This window comes from Nicotiana sylvestris, chromosome 2, assembly GCF_000393655.2.
Source record: "Nicotiana sylvestris chromosome 2, ASM39365v2, whole genome shotgun sequence".
Lineage (NCBI taxonomy): Eukaryota > Viridiplantae > Streptophyta > Magnoliopsida > Solanales > Solanaceae > Nicotiana > Nicotiana sylvestris.
In genome coordinates this window covers 56,355,512-56,372,007 of record NC_091058.1, presented here as the reverse complement: position 1 = coordinate 56,372,007, position 16,496 = coordinate 56,355,512, and the positions used below count along the sequence as shown (strand labels likewise).

At 41.4% G+C, this 16,496-nt stretch overlaps 1 protein-coding gene across 1 annotated transcript; it reads left to right on the top strand.

The window, feature by feature from the left end:
* The first annotated feature begins 961 nt into the window (after nucleotides 1-961).
* LOC138884937 (uncharacterized) lies at nucleotides 962-4,830 on the top strand. Its single transcript, XM_070165811.1, has 6 exons — nucleotides 962-1,294; nucleotides 1,394-1,537; nucleotides 2,333-2,569; nucleotides 3,683-3,822; nucleotides 3,973-4,243; nucleotides 4,429-4,830. The coding sequence occupies exons 1-6, from the start codon at nucleotides 962-964 to the stop codon at nucleotides 4,828-4,830; spliced, it is 1,527 nt and encodes a 508-aa protein (XP_070021912.1).
* Nucleotides 4,831-16,496: the final 11,666 nt, after the last annotated feature.

Here is a 16,496-nt window from a genome sequence, read left to right as displayed (position 1 = left end):
CTTGGGTGTGTGTGCAATGCATAAGCAGAACAATGTCTCTGATGATGCCCTAAGGTTGAGATGCTTCAAGTACTCTCTAGCTTGGGATGCAAGGAAATGGCTTCAAAATCTGCCACCAATCTCCATTCATTCTTGGCCCGAACTTGTCCGAGCATTCTTGTCCAAATGGTTCCCGTAAAGTAAGAAGTCTGAGCTCCGAGATAAAATCTTCTTCTTCAAGCAAGTACTGGGAGAACATCTACATGAGGCATGGGATCGTTTCAAATTATATTTGGTGAGGTCTCCCAACCATGGTTTTCTGGATTCTATCTTGTTGAAAAAATTCTATATGGGCTTGGATCGTATGAACCAATCTATAGCCAAGAATGCAGCTGACGGATCTTTCATGGACAAATCATTCGCAAGGGTGACACAAATACTTGACAAAATGGCAAAGCATAATCAAGCATGGCATTCTGAGGACACCACATGTGGGATTACATATGGTTCTCCTTCCTTGAGCAACATGATCAAGGAAAGTCAAGAGAGAGATCAGGTGATTGTAGGGCTTGCTACAAATGTCAATGTGTTGATAAAGATGTTCACCGAAAGCCAAACGAAGAAGGTAAATGTGGTTGAGGATGTGCAACCCATATCAAATGAGGATTTTGAGGAAGCAAATTATGTCAACAACTCTCAAGTAGGCTATCAAAGGCAACAATACCAAGGTCAAGGACAATAAAATCAATGGAGGCCAAACCCGCAAGGCCAAGGCCACCAACAATGGAGAAACGACCAAAGTGGCTCGAACCAAGGAAATTGGAACAACAACAAAAACAACTTCTCAAACCAGAGTTCAAACCCTTGTGCTCCCCCAAAGGGTCAATATTCGAATCAAGGTTCCTCAAGTGAGTCTAAGTTGGAAAGTATGCTTGAACGGGTATTGCAAAATTAAGAAAAATTTGACACTTCTGTAAAGAACATGACCGAGCTTGTTGGCACTCATACTGAATCCATTCAAAAATTGGAGATGCAAAAGAGAGACCTCTCTAGGGAACAAAAACCAAAACAAAAGGGAACACTCCCTAGTGACACAATTGTGAACCCAAAGGGTAGTGGGAGTGGACCAACTTCTCATGTCATAGCAATTACTACTCGGAGTGGGAAGGTACTACAAGGAGAGGGTGAACAAGTGGTTGAGGTAGAAGAGTTCGAGGAAGGGGTTGAGGTTGAAGAGCCAAGTGTTATCAAAATTGAGAAGATTTCAGAAGATGTGCAAGTGCAAAAAGAGAACCGGGAAAAGGTAAAGGAAAAGGTAAAACAGACACCAAAAACTCTTCCACCTATTCCTAGACCTCCTCCTCAATTCCCTTAAAGACTTGCTAGGAAGGTTGATGATATCAAACTCGAAAAGTTCTACGACATTCTCAAGAAATTATCGGTGAATATTCCATTTGTGGAAGCATTTCAAGAGATGCCGGGTTTTGCTAAGTATTTGAAAGATTTGATCACCAAGAAGAAAACCACCAAAAATGAAGTGGTGAATGTGACTCACCGGGTTAGTTCCATCATTGCAACATCCACCGTACAAAAAAAGAAGACCCGAGAGCTTTCACCATTCCTTATACTATTGGGGCACATGATTTTGCAAGAGCCCTTTGTGATAATGGAGCTAGCATCAATTTGATGCCTCTTTCCATTTACAAGAAAGCAAGATTAGGTATGCCAAGGCCCACAAGTATGAGATTGCAAATGGTCAATCGTTCCATCAAACGACCGGTGGGAATTGTTGATGATGTACTTATGAAGGTGGGAAAATTTCATTTACCTGCCAACTTCATAATCCTTGATTGCACGGTTGAGAAAGAGATCTCGATCATCTTGGGGAGACCATTCCTTGCCACTGGAAGAGCACTAATGGATTCGGAACGGAATGAGATCAAATTTCGGGTGAATGATGAAGAGGTTACATTCCAAGCAAGCAAGGGTATGAAACTTCCGCATTAGTATGAAAGCATTTTGGTGATCGATTTTGTCGATAAAGTAGGGGATACGATTGAAATGAAAATGGAAGAATAATGCCTCGGTGAGGCATTGGTGGCTATTTTTGTGAACTTTGATGGTGAAGATACAAAGGGGTAAATGGAATCGGTAAATTCATTGGAGGGGCTTAGGTCCTACACTTATGCTCTGTCAAAGCTTTCTCTCGACTTGGAGAATAGAGTCACTCCACCCGCAAAGCCTTCTATTATTGAACCTCCAGAACTAGAGCTCAAACCACTTCCACCACACTTGAGGTATAAATTTCTTGGATCAAATGATACTTTACCAGTAATTATTTCTTCTTTGTTAGGTAGAACAATTGTTGGAAGTCTTTAAGGAGCATAAGCAAGACACTGGATGTACAATTGAGGACATCCGTGGGATTCCCGCGGGAATTTGTGAGCACAAAATTCAATTGGAAAGTGAAACAAAACCAAGTGTGGAACATCAACGACGGTTGAACCCGTCAATGCAAGAGGTGGTAAAGAAAGAAATCATCAAATGGTTGGATGTCGGGGTAGTCTACCCTATTGCTGATAATTCTTGGGTGAGCTCGGTGCAATGTGTGTAGGGAGGCATGACCGTAATCGAAAATGAGAAAAATGAGCTCATCCCAACAAGAACGGTGACCGGTTGGAGGGTGTGTATGGATTATCGGAAGCTCAACAGTGCCACATGCAAAGACCATTTCCCTATGCCTTTTATTTATCAAATGCTTGATCGGCTAGCGGGAAGGTCATTTTATTGTTTCCTTGATGGATATTCCGGCTACAACCAAATAAACATAGAACTGGAGGATCAAGAGAAGACGACATTCACTTGCCCATATGGAACTTTTGCTTTTATCCGGATGCCATTTGGTTTATGCAATGCTCCGGCTACTTTTCAATGATTCATGATGTCTATTTTCTCTGACATGGTAGAGGATTTTCTAGAAGTCTTCATGGATGACTTCTCGGTGGTAGGCGATTCTTTTAAGCATTGTCTTAACAATCTTAGACAAGTGCTTAAGAGATGTGAAGAGACCAACCTTGTGCTCAATTGGGAGAAATGTCACTTCATGGTGGATTAAAGCATCGTGTTGGGACATAAAATTTCGAAGCGTGGCATAGAGGTTGACCGAGCAAAGATCAAGATTATTTCTAAGCTTCCTTCACCTACTTTCGTTAAAGGTGTTCGAAGTTTCTTGGGGCATGTCGGGCTCGATAGGCGCTTCATCAAGGACTTCTCCAAGATTGCAAATCCTATGTGCAAACTCCTTGAGAAATTTGCCAAATTTGAGTTTGACGAGAAATGCCTCAAAGCCTTTGATAAATTGAAACAAAGGCTCACCACGGCACCTATTATTGTCACACCCGATTGGTCTCTTCCTTTCGAACTCATGAGTGACGCCAGTGGTGTAGCTATTAGAACAATGCTTGGCCAACATCACCACAAATTTCTCTACCAGTCTATTATGCAAGCAAGAATCTCAATGGGGTATAAATGAACTACATGGTTACTGAGCAAGAACTTCTTGCCATTGTTTATGCCTTTGAGAAGTTCCGGGCTTATTTGTTGGGATCATGCTGCTCTCATCTATATCATGGAAAAGAAGGATGCAAAACCTCGGTTGATTTGATGGGTCTTGTTGTTGCAAGAATTTGACTTCGAAGTCAAGGATCGTAAGGGAACTCAAAATCAAGTGGCGGATCATTTATCAAGGCTTGAGGAGGCAGGGAGACCAAAGGTAGATCTTGAGATCAATGATGCATTCCCAGATGAACACATATTGGCACTACCAAGCACTTTTGCTCCTTGGTATGCCGATATTGCTAACTATTTAGTTAGTGGCCTTATCCTGGACGGATTGGAATCCTATCAAAAGAAGAAGTTTTTGAGAGACTGATGGCAATACTATTGGGAGGATCCATTCTTGTCTGTGTTTGTGCTGACAATATTTATCAAAAGGTGTGTTCCGGAAGAAGAGATTATGCCTATTCTAAAGGCATGCCACGACTCACCGGTTGGGGTTCATCATGGAGGAAATCGAACGGCGGCTAAGGTTCTTGAATGTGGTTACTATCGGACTTCAATCTATCATGATTCCAATCAAATGGTCAAGGTTTGTGACCAATGCCAAAGACAAGGTTCAATCTCCAAGAGGCATGAAATGCCAATGCACTTTGTGATGGAGACAGAAATCTTCAACGTATGGGGAATTGATTTCATGGGCCCCTTTGTAAGCTCTTGCAGGATGAAATATATTTTGGTGGTTGTGGACTATGTGTCCAAATGGGTTGAAGCGATTGCCCTACCAAACAACGACGCAAGGAGTGTGACACGTTCTTGAAGAAAAACATATTCACTCGGTTTGGCACTCCTAGAGCCATTCTTAGTGATGGGGGGTCTCATTTCTGTAACAAGGCTTTCACGGGGCTACTTGAGAAATATGGAATCAAGCACAAGGTCGCCACACCTTATCATCCGCAATCAAGTGGTCAAGTTGAGGTTTCTAACCGGGAGATCAAAAGCATTCTAGCAAAGAATGTCAATGCAAACAGGACCGACTGGTCAAGGAAACTAGATGACACATTGTGGGCATACCGAACGACGTACAAGACTCCTATTGGTACTTCTCCTTATCGGTTAGTCTTCGAAAAATCTTGTCATCTACCCGGGGAACTGGAGCACAAGGCCATGTGGGCGTTAAAGAGGTTGAACTTGGACTGGGCTGAGGCTTCAAATTTGAGGTTAACACAACTAAAGGAAATGGAGGAATCCGTTTCCATGCTTATGAAAGCGCATCCGTGTACAAAGAAAGGATGAAGTTCGTCCATGACAAGAAGATCATGAAAAGAGAGTTCAAGTCGGGTGACTTGGTTTTGCTCTTTAACTCAAGGCTCAAATTGTTTCCGGGCAAGATCAAATCAAAATGGTCTGATCCATTCAAAGTGGTCAATGTGAGCACATGATTTTTTCCCTAAGCAAATTATTCTCAAAATTCAAATAAAACAATTTCCTTGTTATTTTACAATTTTTGTTGAATTTTGTGTCATTTTCCGGTAAGTGTTGCATTTTATTTGTGCATGATAATTCATATGAAAAGAAAAAAATACATTTGCATTTGCATTAAATTTCCCATTTTAGTATTAATTTAGAATAAGATATGAAGAAAATGAGAAAAATAGTTCACTTCAGCATTTTTATTGTTTTAATTGTGAAATTGTCACAAAATAGTTTTAAAGTAATTTTAGGCATCAATTAGTTTAGTTTAATTTTTTATTTTTGCAATCTTTATAAATCAGAAAATTAGTAACAAAAATGAGGTGGAAAACAAGGAGGAATTAATTGGGAGAAATCAAAATAAAGAGAGAAAATAATTGAATGAGGAAAATAAAACAAATTACAAGGGAAAGGAGGGTCTTGGGCAAATAACCAGAACTGGGCTGTTCTTGGTCAAAATTGTTTGGCCTAATTCATTACTCTCCATAGACCAAAAAAAATCCGGACCAGTTCGAGCCCAAAAATGCTAACCCGGTCCGTTTCCCCTTCTAATCGAAACGACATCGTTTCGTGGTCTCCAATCAGGACCGTCGGATCTCATCAATCCAACGGTTCGGAACTAACGAGGTTCTTGATTTAAAATGGTCGGAGAAGCCCAACCCAGTCCCTCGTCTTCCTCACCCTACCTCTCTTCTCAAACACTAATCCAAGCCGCCACCAAACCCCTCGCCGGCGGGAAACACAACATACGCCATTCACCCCCAAACTTACACCACAGATTCCCCATGAACTCCTCTTTACAACCATACCGTTGGTTTCCCTCGAATCACAACCAAGGCCGTCGAATATTGATTTTAAATTTACCGTCCAAGTCGTTACTTTGTCCAAACTGGCCCAAAATCACACCCCACCGTCCCCAGACTTCCCTTAACCCAAATCCATGACCATCTTCCTTCGAATCTCGGTGAAGCGGCTCGAATTTCAAATCTAAGATTTTCTAGCCAAAACCCTAACCCCAAATCTTTGTGATTTTTAACCGTAATATCCTTAACCATGTGTTCTCTTGTGAAAAACACATGGTTAGGGATGTAGCGTGTCAAAAATTTTGAAAGATTCGGACGACAGTGGCTGACCGGAGTTTTCTCTCCATCGGTGAGTTTCTCCCCAACTTTCTAAGCTCGATTTCCATCAGTGTAGCCTAATTTCCGTATTGATTTTAAGTAACATTAATCCATCCTTGCATTTCGCTTAAATGTTAGAGTAATTCTTTGTTAGTGTTGAGTTCTGTCTCTTTAATTTTGATTCGATTTTTCTGTCTTGGTTAACTCTTGTTATATTGGAATTAGTCGTGATTCAGTTCACAATTATGTTCTATTTTTAGTCTCAATCTTGTGTTTAATCCGTGTTTACCAGTTCATGATGTTAGTTTTATAATTTCAGTGTTGTTTGTCAATCGTTAGTTCATTTCTTTTGTTTAATCGATGTTTACTTCAGTCTAATGATAGTACTAATTGAAGCATTTAGGTGAGTTAGGATTAGATTTTAGTTGTGTTGATTGGTTATAGCTGGTTTAGACTCATTAGGATTAACTTCAGTTGTTTTTTTAACAGGAGTAAGGGGTTGTTGTTCTTAGCATTGGGCTGTAAATTTCAGACTAGTAGAAGGGCATTTTAGGGATAGAAAAGGGTAGGTTCTTTAGGAATAGTAATTTCAAAGTAAGGGTAAGGGTAGTATAGGTATTTGGTGGGTAGAAGAGCATCCTAGGGCCTTCTAGAATGGTACTTTAATGTAGATGTTGGCATAATAGAGGGACTTGCTTGTTTGGCAAGTCACAAATAAAGGGACCAAACTGAAATAAAAGAGGGACTGAAGATGTAAAGTAAAAAATCTGAAAGAACCCTAATTTCTGCCTATAAAAGGTAGTCTCTACTGCCTTGTTTCGGGGGTTTTTTTGAAAAAAAAAAAGCTGGAAAACTCAAAAGAAAAAAAACAAAAGTTTGAAATCTGAGAGGGTGAGAGTTCCTTCTAGATCTTAAATCTTCTAAAAACCAAAAACAACACAAAAAACTCCAAAAATATTGTTCCATTGAAGTTTTCCTTAGATTAGTTTCGAGTTTCAGTTGTTAATTCAAATTTCTAGTTCAGATAAGGATGTGTTTCTGGCTGTTGAGGTTTCAGAAGTTTTTTTGGGTTTAATTTTGAGTCAGTTTGGGTTCAATCAAGTCTGTTTTGATTATTTTGTTAGTTCTGTTCCTCTGTCATTCATTCCTGGGCTGTTGTGATGCTGTTTTAAGTCCAAAATTGATCCTATGCTATTGGTTTCAACTGCTGATTGTTTGCTTGCCACTGCTGACTCCTTCTTCCTTTAATTTTGCTTCATTTCCAGGTACATGTTCGAACTCTCCCTGTTGTAATGACAAAATTGGAGTGAAATCAATGCTCATTTTAGATTCAAATACGATGGAACCTTTATAGTTGCAGCCAATTGATGTAGTTTTAATTTGTTGGTTTGAGTTCCGACTTGTTTAATTAAGTAATGTTGCCAACTAATACGGACGTGATAGTCTGTAATGTAAACTGTTGAACTCCTTTTGAACTAGTGATTGTCTATTTGGTGTAGTTTAGTGGATTGTTAGCTTAGTTTGTGTTTCAAGTAGGTGTAATTGGGAAATGTGTCAAGCTATTGCATTACCTGGAAATTTCATCTTGAGCATCTGAACTGGACAATCATTAATATTGTTTAATTTGGTTGAATAGCAGTAGAAGTTGAATCCCTGAATTGGAATGGCAGTATTCATATCAGCTGTTAGTAATTCTGATCATAATTATTAATTAGTCTTCTAGTTTGAGTAACATTTTCCCATAACGCCCCTTCGTGGCTGCGATTTGAGCTCGACGTTGGCTTCATAGCCAGTTGTTGTAGTCAGTCAGGTTGGGATTTGATCCCAGACTTTTGCATCACAGTTTCTTGAGTTTCCCTCTACGTCCACTGGGCTGTCGGTTTCCATTTGGGCCTGGATGCATTATTAGGCAGCCCAGGTCTGTCGCGGTCGAGTGATGACTTGAATTGGGCCTGGGGAATTAATAGCTTGAAGCAACTAGTTAAACATAATGGCGCCCTGAGGACTCGATCCGTGGACTTCACAGATATCTGTCGTTGGGTTCGGATTTTGGGACAGCATCAGTCCCAATGCCTGTAGCTGTGGGAGTTTGAGCTCACAGCATATTTATTTGATGTTTGAACTTGGTCTTGAAAGTCAGAGCCTTAACCAATGAGGATTCTTAGAGACGAATGAAGTAGATAATGGTAATGGCCTTTAGTTTGATTTTAAAACAAATGAGACGAGTCTCGCCGAACAAAATAAAATAAATTGTGGGGACCTCCATAAGTGGTTATTAAAATACTTAGAATTTGGGAGGGCCGTCTAGTAAACTTCACGGCCTTCCCCAAATAATAATACGTTAGACTCTTTAGGCGCGATTTAATTAACATTACCTCCCTAAACTAGGGTGCACATTTATGTGACCCAAATCCAAATCTCAACGGAGTGGAGATGTGTCAACAACCATGGGTGCATTTATTGCGACATGGTTCGAGACACATTTTCACGACGTTGCAACTCTTTTAAGAAAAAATATAAATAATAAATAAAATAAAATAAAAATAAAAAAAATATAATTATAATAAAAGCGATTCAAAATTCAATAAAGGCATATAAGCTAGCACGCATTAAAGTCAGATAAAATCAAATACAACAGTTAAGCGACTGTGCTAGAACCACGGAACCCGGGAATGCCTAACACCTTCTCCCGGATTAACAGAATTCCTTACACGGATTTCTGGTGCGCGGAATGTAATACAGAGTCAAATCTTCCTCGGTTCGGAATTCAAAACCGGTGACTTGGGACACTATTAATTTCCCAAGTGGCGACTCTGAAATTTTAATAACCAAATCCCGTTCTGATTGTCCTTTAATTGGAAAAACTCCTTACACTCTTGCAGGGTGTAGTAAAAAGGAGGTGTGACAGCTCTGGCGACTTTGCTGGGGAACGAACCAAGAATCTCTTATTCGGGGTTTAGAGTTCGAGCTTAGATAAATTGTTGTATTTGGTTGTATCTGATTTTCCTACATGTTTTGTGCTGAATGTGCTAAATGTTACCGCTTTGATGTTATCTGAACTGTATATAAACTGTGCCGACACCCTTCTCTCTTCACCTCCAGGGATGTGCTTACTGGTTGAGACTCCCTATTCTGTTAGTGTCATACCTTGAAATAAGAAAGAGGCCGGACAAGTTACTAAGGCGGATGGCCTTTTGGTTCCCGGAAAGTTGCCCCCTCCTCGACTCGAATCGTCCGCTCGGGTACACAGTCTAGAACACCGACCCAGGTTTTAAATATAGAATAACGTGACTTCATTCCGGATCCCTAGTAGGAACGATTATTTGCATCATGCTGCATTTGACTTAGGGGACTCAACACAGGGGTTGGGTCCGTCTAGGGCTAGCAACCTGAAATGAAAGGACCATCCTGATGCATCCTACTTGCTCTGTACATATATTTGTTTCAAACCTGCATGTTGACCGGTTTCTGAATCTCGGGAAAGTTGAAAAATCGAGGAAAAAAATAAAAAAGAGAGAAATAACAGAAAAACCAAGTACTGTCGAAACTCTGCCGAAATTTTGAGAAAACGAAAAAAAGGAAAATAGGAAAAAGAGTCTTTTATTTTCGGACAGTTGTTTGTTGAAAAAGAAAATGGAAAAGAGTCTTTATTTTAGTTTGGAAAAATAGGTCGTTTTATTGTTTGCTGAAAATGAAAAAAAAGGTCGTCGTTATTTTGTCTTGTTTTCAAAAATAGAAAAGGAAAATAGTTTGTCTTGCCATGAAAAATGAAAATCAAAAAGAGTCTTGTTTTAAAATGGTTCGGTTAATTCGCTCGAACTACGCCAGTTTGATTCTCACAGGGTGTGGGATACGTAGGCAACCCTCATCGGGTCCAACCTTTCCTTTGCAAAAATAACCAAAAAATGTCAAAATTTTTATTTTCGTCGTAAATAAGTTGGGTGATGTCGTTTTGTCAAAAATAGTCAAATGTTCCCAAACGGAACGTCGGAAGGCTGACCTTGCATAAATAGCCACCTTTGGTCATGTTTTTATTTTTTGACCCTTACAGCCTTAAGTTTTCGTCCTCGAGGCGTTGAAAGGCCGTGTTGCAATACCAGGTCTTTTATCTTAATTTAAAAAAAAGAGTAAAGAGTTGTAAATAAGTCAAGTAGGGTCGTCTTGTCATAAATAGCCGAATGTCCCTAAAAGGAACGCTGGAAGGCTGACTTTGCAAAACGGCCATCTTGGTCAATTTTTGATTTTTGACCGGTTGACTTTCGCAGCCTTAAAATCTTTGTTCCCGAAGTACTGAAAGGTCGCGTTTGAGAATCGAGTTCTTCATTTTTAAAATCTGAAAATATATAGGTAATTTTATTTTGAGTCGAAAATATAGATAGTTTTTTTGAGTCGAATAACAGTTTTTCTTTTGCTTAATCGCCTTAATAAATGTGTAGGATGAGCACGATGCTAAATGAACCCTTTTCAATAATGACCAAAATCCCTTTTGAGTTGCGATTATGGTGGAATGACTTAGGCAAAGAAGGGCAAGACGAAGTGAAAAAGTATTTGAAAGATCTCCCGGATTTATTAAACATCCAGCCTCTGGGGGATATTATTAGGGCATTGGTCGCTTGTTGGGATTCGACACATAATGTATTTCATTTCTCGGACTTTGAGCTCACCCCGACATTGGAAGAAATAGCGGGGTACATCAGAAGTGATCAAGCTCCGTTGAGGTTCAAATACTTAATTGCTTCTAGGGCCGTTACCATACACCGGTTTTTGGATTCCTTGAAAATACCCCGAATAGTTCATCATCCAGATTTTGCAAAGGGTTTCTGCAATTTCCGCTTCATATATGATAGATATGGCCACGTGGGCGGGTTCAATAATCCAGACTTTAAGCTATGCAGTAGAAGTAACCGACAAAAATAGGAGGAACACAGACGGGTGGCTTTTATGATAGCCTTTTTGGGCCTCATAGTATTCCCAAGGAAAGATGGAAATATTGATTTGAAAGTAGCTGGTGTCGTCAGTACCTTGCAAACCATGGAAAAAAGCACTTTAGCACCTATGATCGTGGATGACATCTTCCGGGCTCTCACTACTTGCAAAGCTGGGGGCAAATTTTTTGAGGGATGTAACTTGTTGTTACAAATGTGGATGACTGAGCATTTATGCCACCGCTCTCAGCTCTTGAGTTATGGTTCGTTTGAGAAAACTTGTATAGGAGAATTTTACACAAGAATAAAAGGGGCTAGTCTACCTGAAGGAGTCACGGCTTGGACATCATTATTTCGGACCCTCACTTCCAGCCAGATATAGTGGGTGCTCGGATGGTTGCCTGTCGAAGAAGTCATATATATGCCAGCGGCCAGGCCGCATTTTCTGTTGATGGGACTCAAAAGCATCCAGCCCTATGCGCCATATCGGGTTCTGAGGCAACTCGGGAGGTATCAAGTAGTACCGAAAGATGAAGATCTGAGTACCCAAGTGGTCGAAATTAGTCCTGACGGTCGGTTCCCCGAAGAAGAAGTTCGCAAAATCTGGAGTGAGTGTCAACATTTGATGGCGAACACTTGTGTGTCAGATAGGGCTAAAGGGGAAGTTTCCCCGGGGTATCATGATTGGTTCAGAGGTGACGTGGCATGCGGGAGACCGGCTAAAAGACCTCATCTCGAAGATTTTGCTGAGTCATCCCAAGAGCAGTGGGACTGGTTAGCAAAGGAAGAAGGCTATCAAGTTGAGATTGGCAAGCTGAAGCAGCAAGTTGAGAGTCTGAAATTCGAGAACAATGTACAGGTTGTCGCGGGTCAAAGTGAGAAGAACAGACTGGCTCGAGAAAACGAGGCGCTTAGGGCCCAAATCCGGCAATTGAGGATAACCGTTGACAAGTAACCAAGGAGCCGATCAGATAAGCAGTTGATAAAAAGGCTGGAAAATGAAGTTAGGGAATGGCGGGACAAATTAGAAAAATCTGAGAATATCATGGCAGAACTCAAAGCGTAGTGGGATACAAGAACAGAGGAGCGTTGCCAATACTTGAATCAGTCGAAAAGGGACCATGAGAAAATTGTTGCCAATTTAAAGAGAAAAGTGGGTGCCCTTGAGGGTAAAGCAGTTAGGCAGACTAGAGATTTTGGAATTGAAAGTGGACATTGTTACGACTTGTTGGCCCAAATGGAGGTAGAAGTGCAGCAGTTGCAAGATCAACACCTGCAGGACTCTCGAGCTTTAAAAATGTGCAGCGATCAGATAAGACGCTTGCTTATAGAAAAGAAGCAAACAAAAGACAGGATTAGAGCCATTGCTCATGCCATTTTCAGGAGATGCCAGGTTTGTGAATGCATGACCTATACTACTTTTGTCTCAGCAGTAATGATCTATGTGAAGCGAACCATTAATGAATTAGAGCAGCTTGAAAGGGATTTGGATCCTAGGCACGCGGCGAGGCCGAACGACGCCCCGCGGACACCTAAGTTTGAAGCACTAAAGTATGCATAGTCTGTGTCTGTAGTTTTCTACCTTTTGAGTCTGTCTTTTGTCTGTCCGTTGTCTTTTCAGGTCAAGTATGTTTGCAGTCTTAGAGTCTGTGTTTGCTTTTAATTTACGTCTGTTAGTTTCATTCCAAAAAGTGTTTAGTTTGTAATAGTTTTTTTTAGTAATGAAAATTGAAAATTTCAAAAAAAAATAAATATTTACACCCTTTATTTTTGCAATTATTTTCACGAACTATGCTTGGTCTGATTCGTGCGGGGTCACGATACGTAGGCAATCTCCATAGGATTCGGCCGTAATCGTAAAACGGGAAAAGAAAAAAGAAGAAACAAAGAAAGAGAGAGAGATAAAAAGAAGGGATCGAAAATAAAGAAAAAGAAAGAAAATAGCGGAAAAAAAACAAAGAGAAAGAGAAAAAAGAAAAGAGTGGGAAACAAAAGAGAAAGAAATATAAGAAAGAAAAGGACACAAGAAAGGGGTAGAGTGAGAAAATTGAAAGAAAGGTAAAAAGAAACAAAGAATGAAATGCCGGGATGACGCATGCAATCGAGCAAACGCATAATAGAAAGGATTAACTGTATAAGTGCATTCATGCCAACGTGCGGTTGTCAAATCTGTTAAGACTTAATCGTTAACAAAGTGGTTGTCTAAATGTGTGAGTCCAGGCAGGTGGTTAGTTGATTGGCAGTTCTGGCAACTCACCCGTACAACACCCGGTCGAAAGATAAAGTAAACATGACAGGACAGGACTGGGAAATCAGCCTCGTGGACCCTTCAAATGAAGTTGAGGTAACAGATGTGGGTGCTATGAAAGAAGAGGTGAGGAAACTAATAGCGCAAATGGCCGAAATGCATCGGGCATGGTCTCAGGGATATCTGACACCACTACACCCCGCTAATCCATCTTACATCCCACCTCTGGCTCAGGCTCAGGAGCCCACCACTCCCCACGCATCTTCAGCCTTCCCCTATCACACCCAGGGCTATGGTACTACTTCATATGCTCCTCCAGCTCCACCACCTAAACAGAACCCTCCCCCACCTGTGGTTCCAGTCTTTGTGGAACCTCCCCCAGCCCCATTACATAGATCGTCCAGTGAGCCGCTATGAAAAATTCACGACACCCAATATTACCCTCCCGAACCCACTTTCAAAGCGCCTGAGCCATATACCTATACTCCCCATTTTGAAATCCCGGGAGAAGATGAGAAACCGGTTAAGAACGCAGAACAGGAGGAAGTGATTCATAAAGTCAAAAGCCTGGAGCAATCCTTCAGGAACATGCATGGTTTAGGAAACCAAGTCAGCGTTGCATACAAAGATTTGTGCCCTTTCCCCGATGTCCAGTTGCCCGCAGGTTTCAAAATGCCCAAGTTTGATTTGTACGAGGGACATGGCGACCCGGTGGCCCACCTCCAGGGTTTTTGCAGTAAAATGAGAGGAGCTGGGGGGAAGGATGAATTGTTGATAGCCTATTTTGGTCAAAGTCTGAGCGGGTCCGCATTGGAATGGTACACGAGACAGGACCCTGGCTGATGGTATACATGGGATGATTTGGCACAAGCATTCATTGGTCATTTTCAGTATAACCTTGAGATAGTCCCCGATCGTCTGTCATTGTTGAAGCTAGAAAAGAAGCCCGGGGAAAGTTTTAGAGAGTTTGGTTTCCGCTGGAGGGAACAAGCAACAAGGGTTGATCCTTCGATGAGGGAGAGTGAGATGGTAGATTACTTCTTGCAAACATTGGAGCCTACCTATTTTGGTCATCTAGTGACATCTGTCGGAAAGTCGTTTAATGAAGTGGTAAAGATGGGAGCCATGATTGAAGAGGGATTGAAGTCTAACAAGATCTTGAGATACTCGGCATTGAAAGCAACCACCCAGGCCATCCAAAGCGGTACTGGTGGTGTGCTTGGAAAGAAGAAGAAGGAAGAAGTTGCTACGGTTGAAACTAGTACTTGGTCCAGGACCAATAACCTACCAACCCAGACCCCACCACCTAAATTACCAATATACCCCATATGGCCCACCACAACATTACTATCTACCACCAGAACCACACTTTTCTATCCACCACACCCAGGCATACACTCAGCCTCCGGTGCACTCGCAATGGCATGCACCGACGCCCAAAACCACACATCCACACCCATAAAACACCTATCCACCCCCCAGGACAAACAGACCAGGAACCGACTTTTTCCCAAATCAAGCTTTTAGAAGTGAGAAGGCCCTAAACAGAAAAACATTTACTCTACTGGGAGAATCTTACACCACTCTCTTCCATAGATTGAAACAGTTGGGAATGTTGACCCCAATTGAGTCCAAAGCACCAAACCCCCTTCCCAGAAACCTTGACCATTCTGTTAGCTGCAAGTATTGCTCAGGGATGCCGGGGCATGATACTGAAAAATGTTGGAAATTGAAAAATGCGGTACAAGAACTCATTGATAATCACCGTATTGAAGTACAGGCTCCAGAGGCTCCAAACATCAATCAAAACCCGTTACTGGTACATTATGAAGCCAACGTGATCGAACTGATACATAAGGGGACAGAGCCTAAAAAACCCTCGCAGGCGGTCATGATGATCCGTTCTACGGAAGCCAAGGTCAAAGAAAAGACAGTTAGCGTGAGGCCAGCAGTTCAGCTAAAAGCGATAAAAGATAAGCCAGTGTTGGTAATGGGAAAAGGACCATTTGTTGCTGCAAAGAAGCCAGAGCCAGTCAAGTTAGTGGTACCAGGGTCATCATCTGTACCTGTGGTTGTTGTGAAAGGGGCCTACATAGAACCAGTTGTCATAAAGCCGGTAGTCCAATTACCCGTGGCTGATAGCAAAGTCGTGCCGTAGAAATATGACAAGGTAGTGGTGACATACAAAGGAAAGGAAATTGAGTAAGAGAGTTGTGAAGCACAAGGATTAACTCGGTCGGGACGTTGTTTTGCTCCCGAAGAGTTGAGAAAGGCTAGGGGCGCTAAGGACAATCCAGTGCTAGTCAAGAAGGCTGTGACGGAAGAAGAGGCAGAGGAATTTTTGAAAAAGATGAAAGTGCAAGATTATTCCATTGTTGAACAATTGAGAAAAACACCAGCCCAAATCTTGTTGTTGTCATTATTGATCCATTCTGATGAGCATTGCCGAGCATTGATGAAGATATTGAATGAAGCTCATGTGCCCGACGAAATTTCAGTGAACCATCTGGAGACAATTGCCAACAAAATCTTTGAGGTAAACAGGGTAATATTTTCTGATGATGAATTGCTTGTGGAAGGCACAGAACACAATAAAGCTCTCTACTTGACGGTCAAGTGTGAAGATTCAATAGTTACTCGGGTGTTGATTGATAACGGGTCAAGTGCTAATATTTTTACGTTGTCCACATTGAACAAGTTGAAGATTGATGATGATAGAATCCGCAAAAATAGTATTTGTGTTCGAGGGTTCGACGGAGGGGTAACAAACACAGTGGGGGATATTATACTCGAATTGACTATTGGCCCAGTCGAGTTCACTATGGAATTTTAGGTGTTGGATGCTGCAGTGTCCTACAATCTTTTGTTGGGTCGACCATGGATCCACGCGGCCAAAGCAGTGCCTTCCACACTACACCAAATGGTCAAGTTCGAGTGGGAAAGATAAGAAATCGTGTTATATGGGGAAGATCCCACATGCGCCATGAATTATGCCATTGTGCCCTTTATAGAAAATGAAGATGATAAGGGACCATGGGTTTATCAGGTCTTTGACACGGTCCCGGTGAATAGAGTGCCCGAGGATAAAAGCATTCCATGTCCCAGGTGGCAGCTGCGACCGTCATGGTAGTATCAAAAATACTGAGTAATGGGTTCGTGTCAGGAAAAGGTGTGGGGGCTGAGTTTCAGGGCATT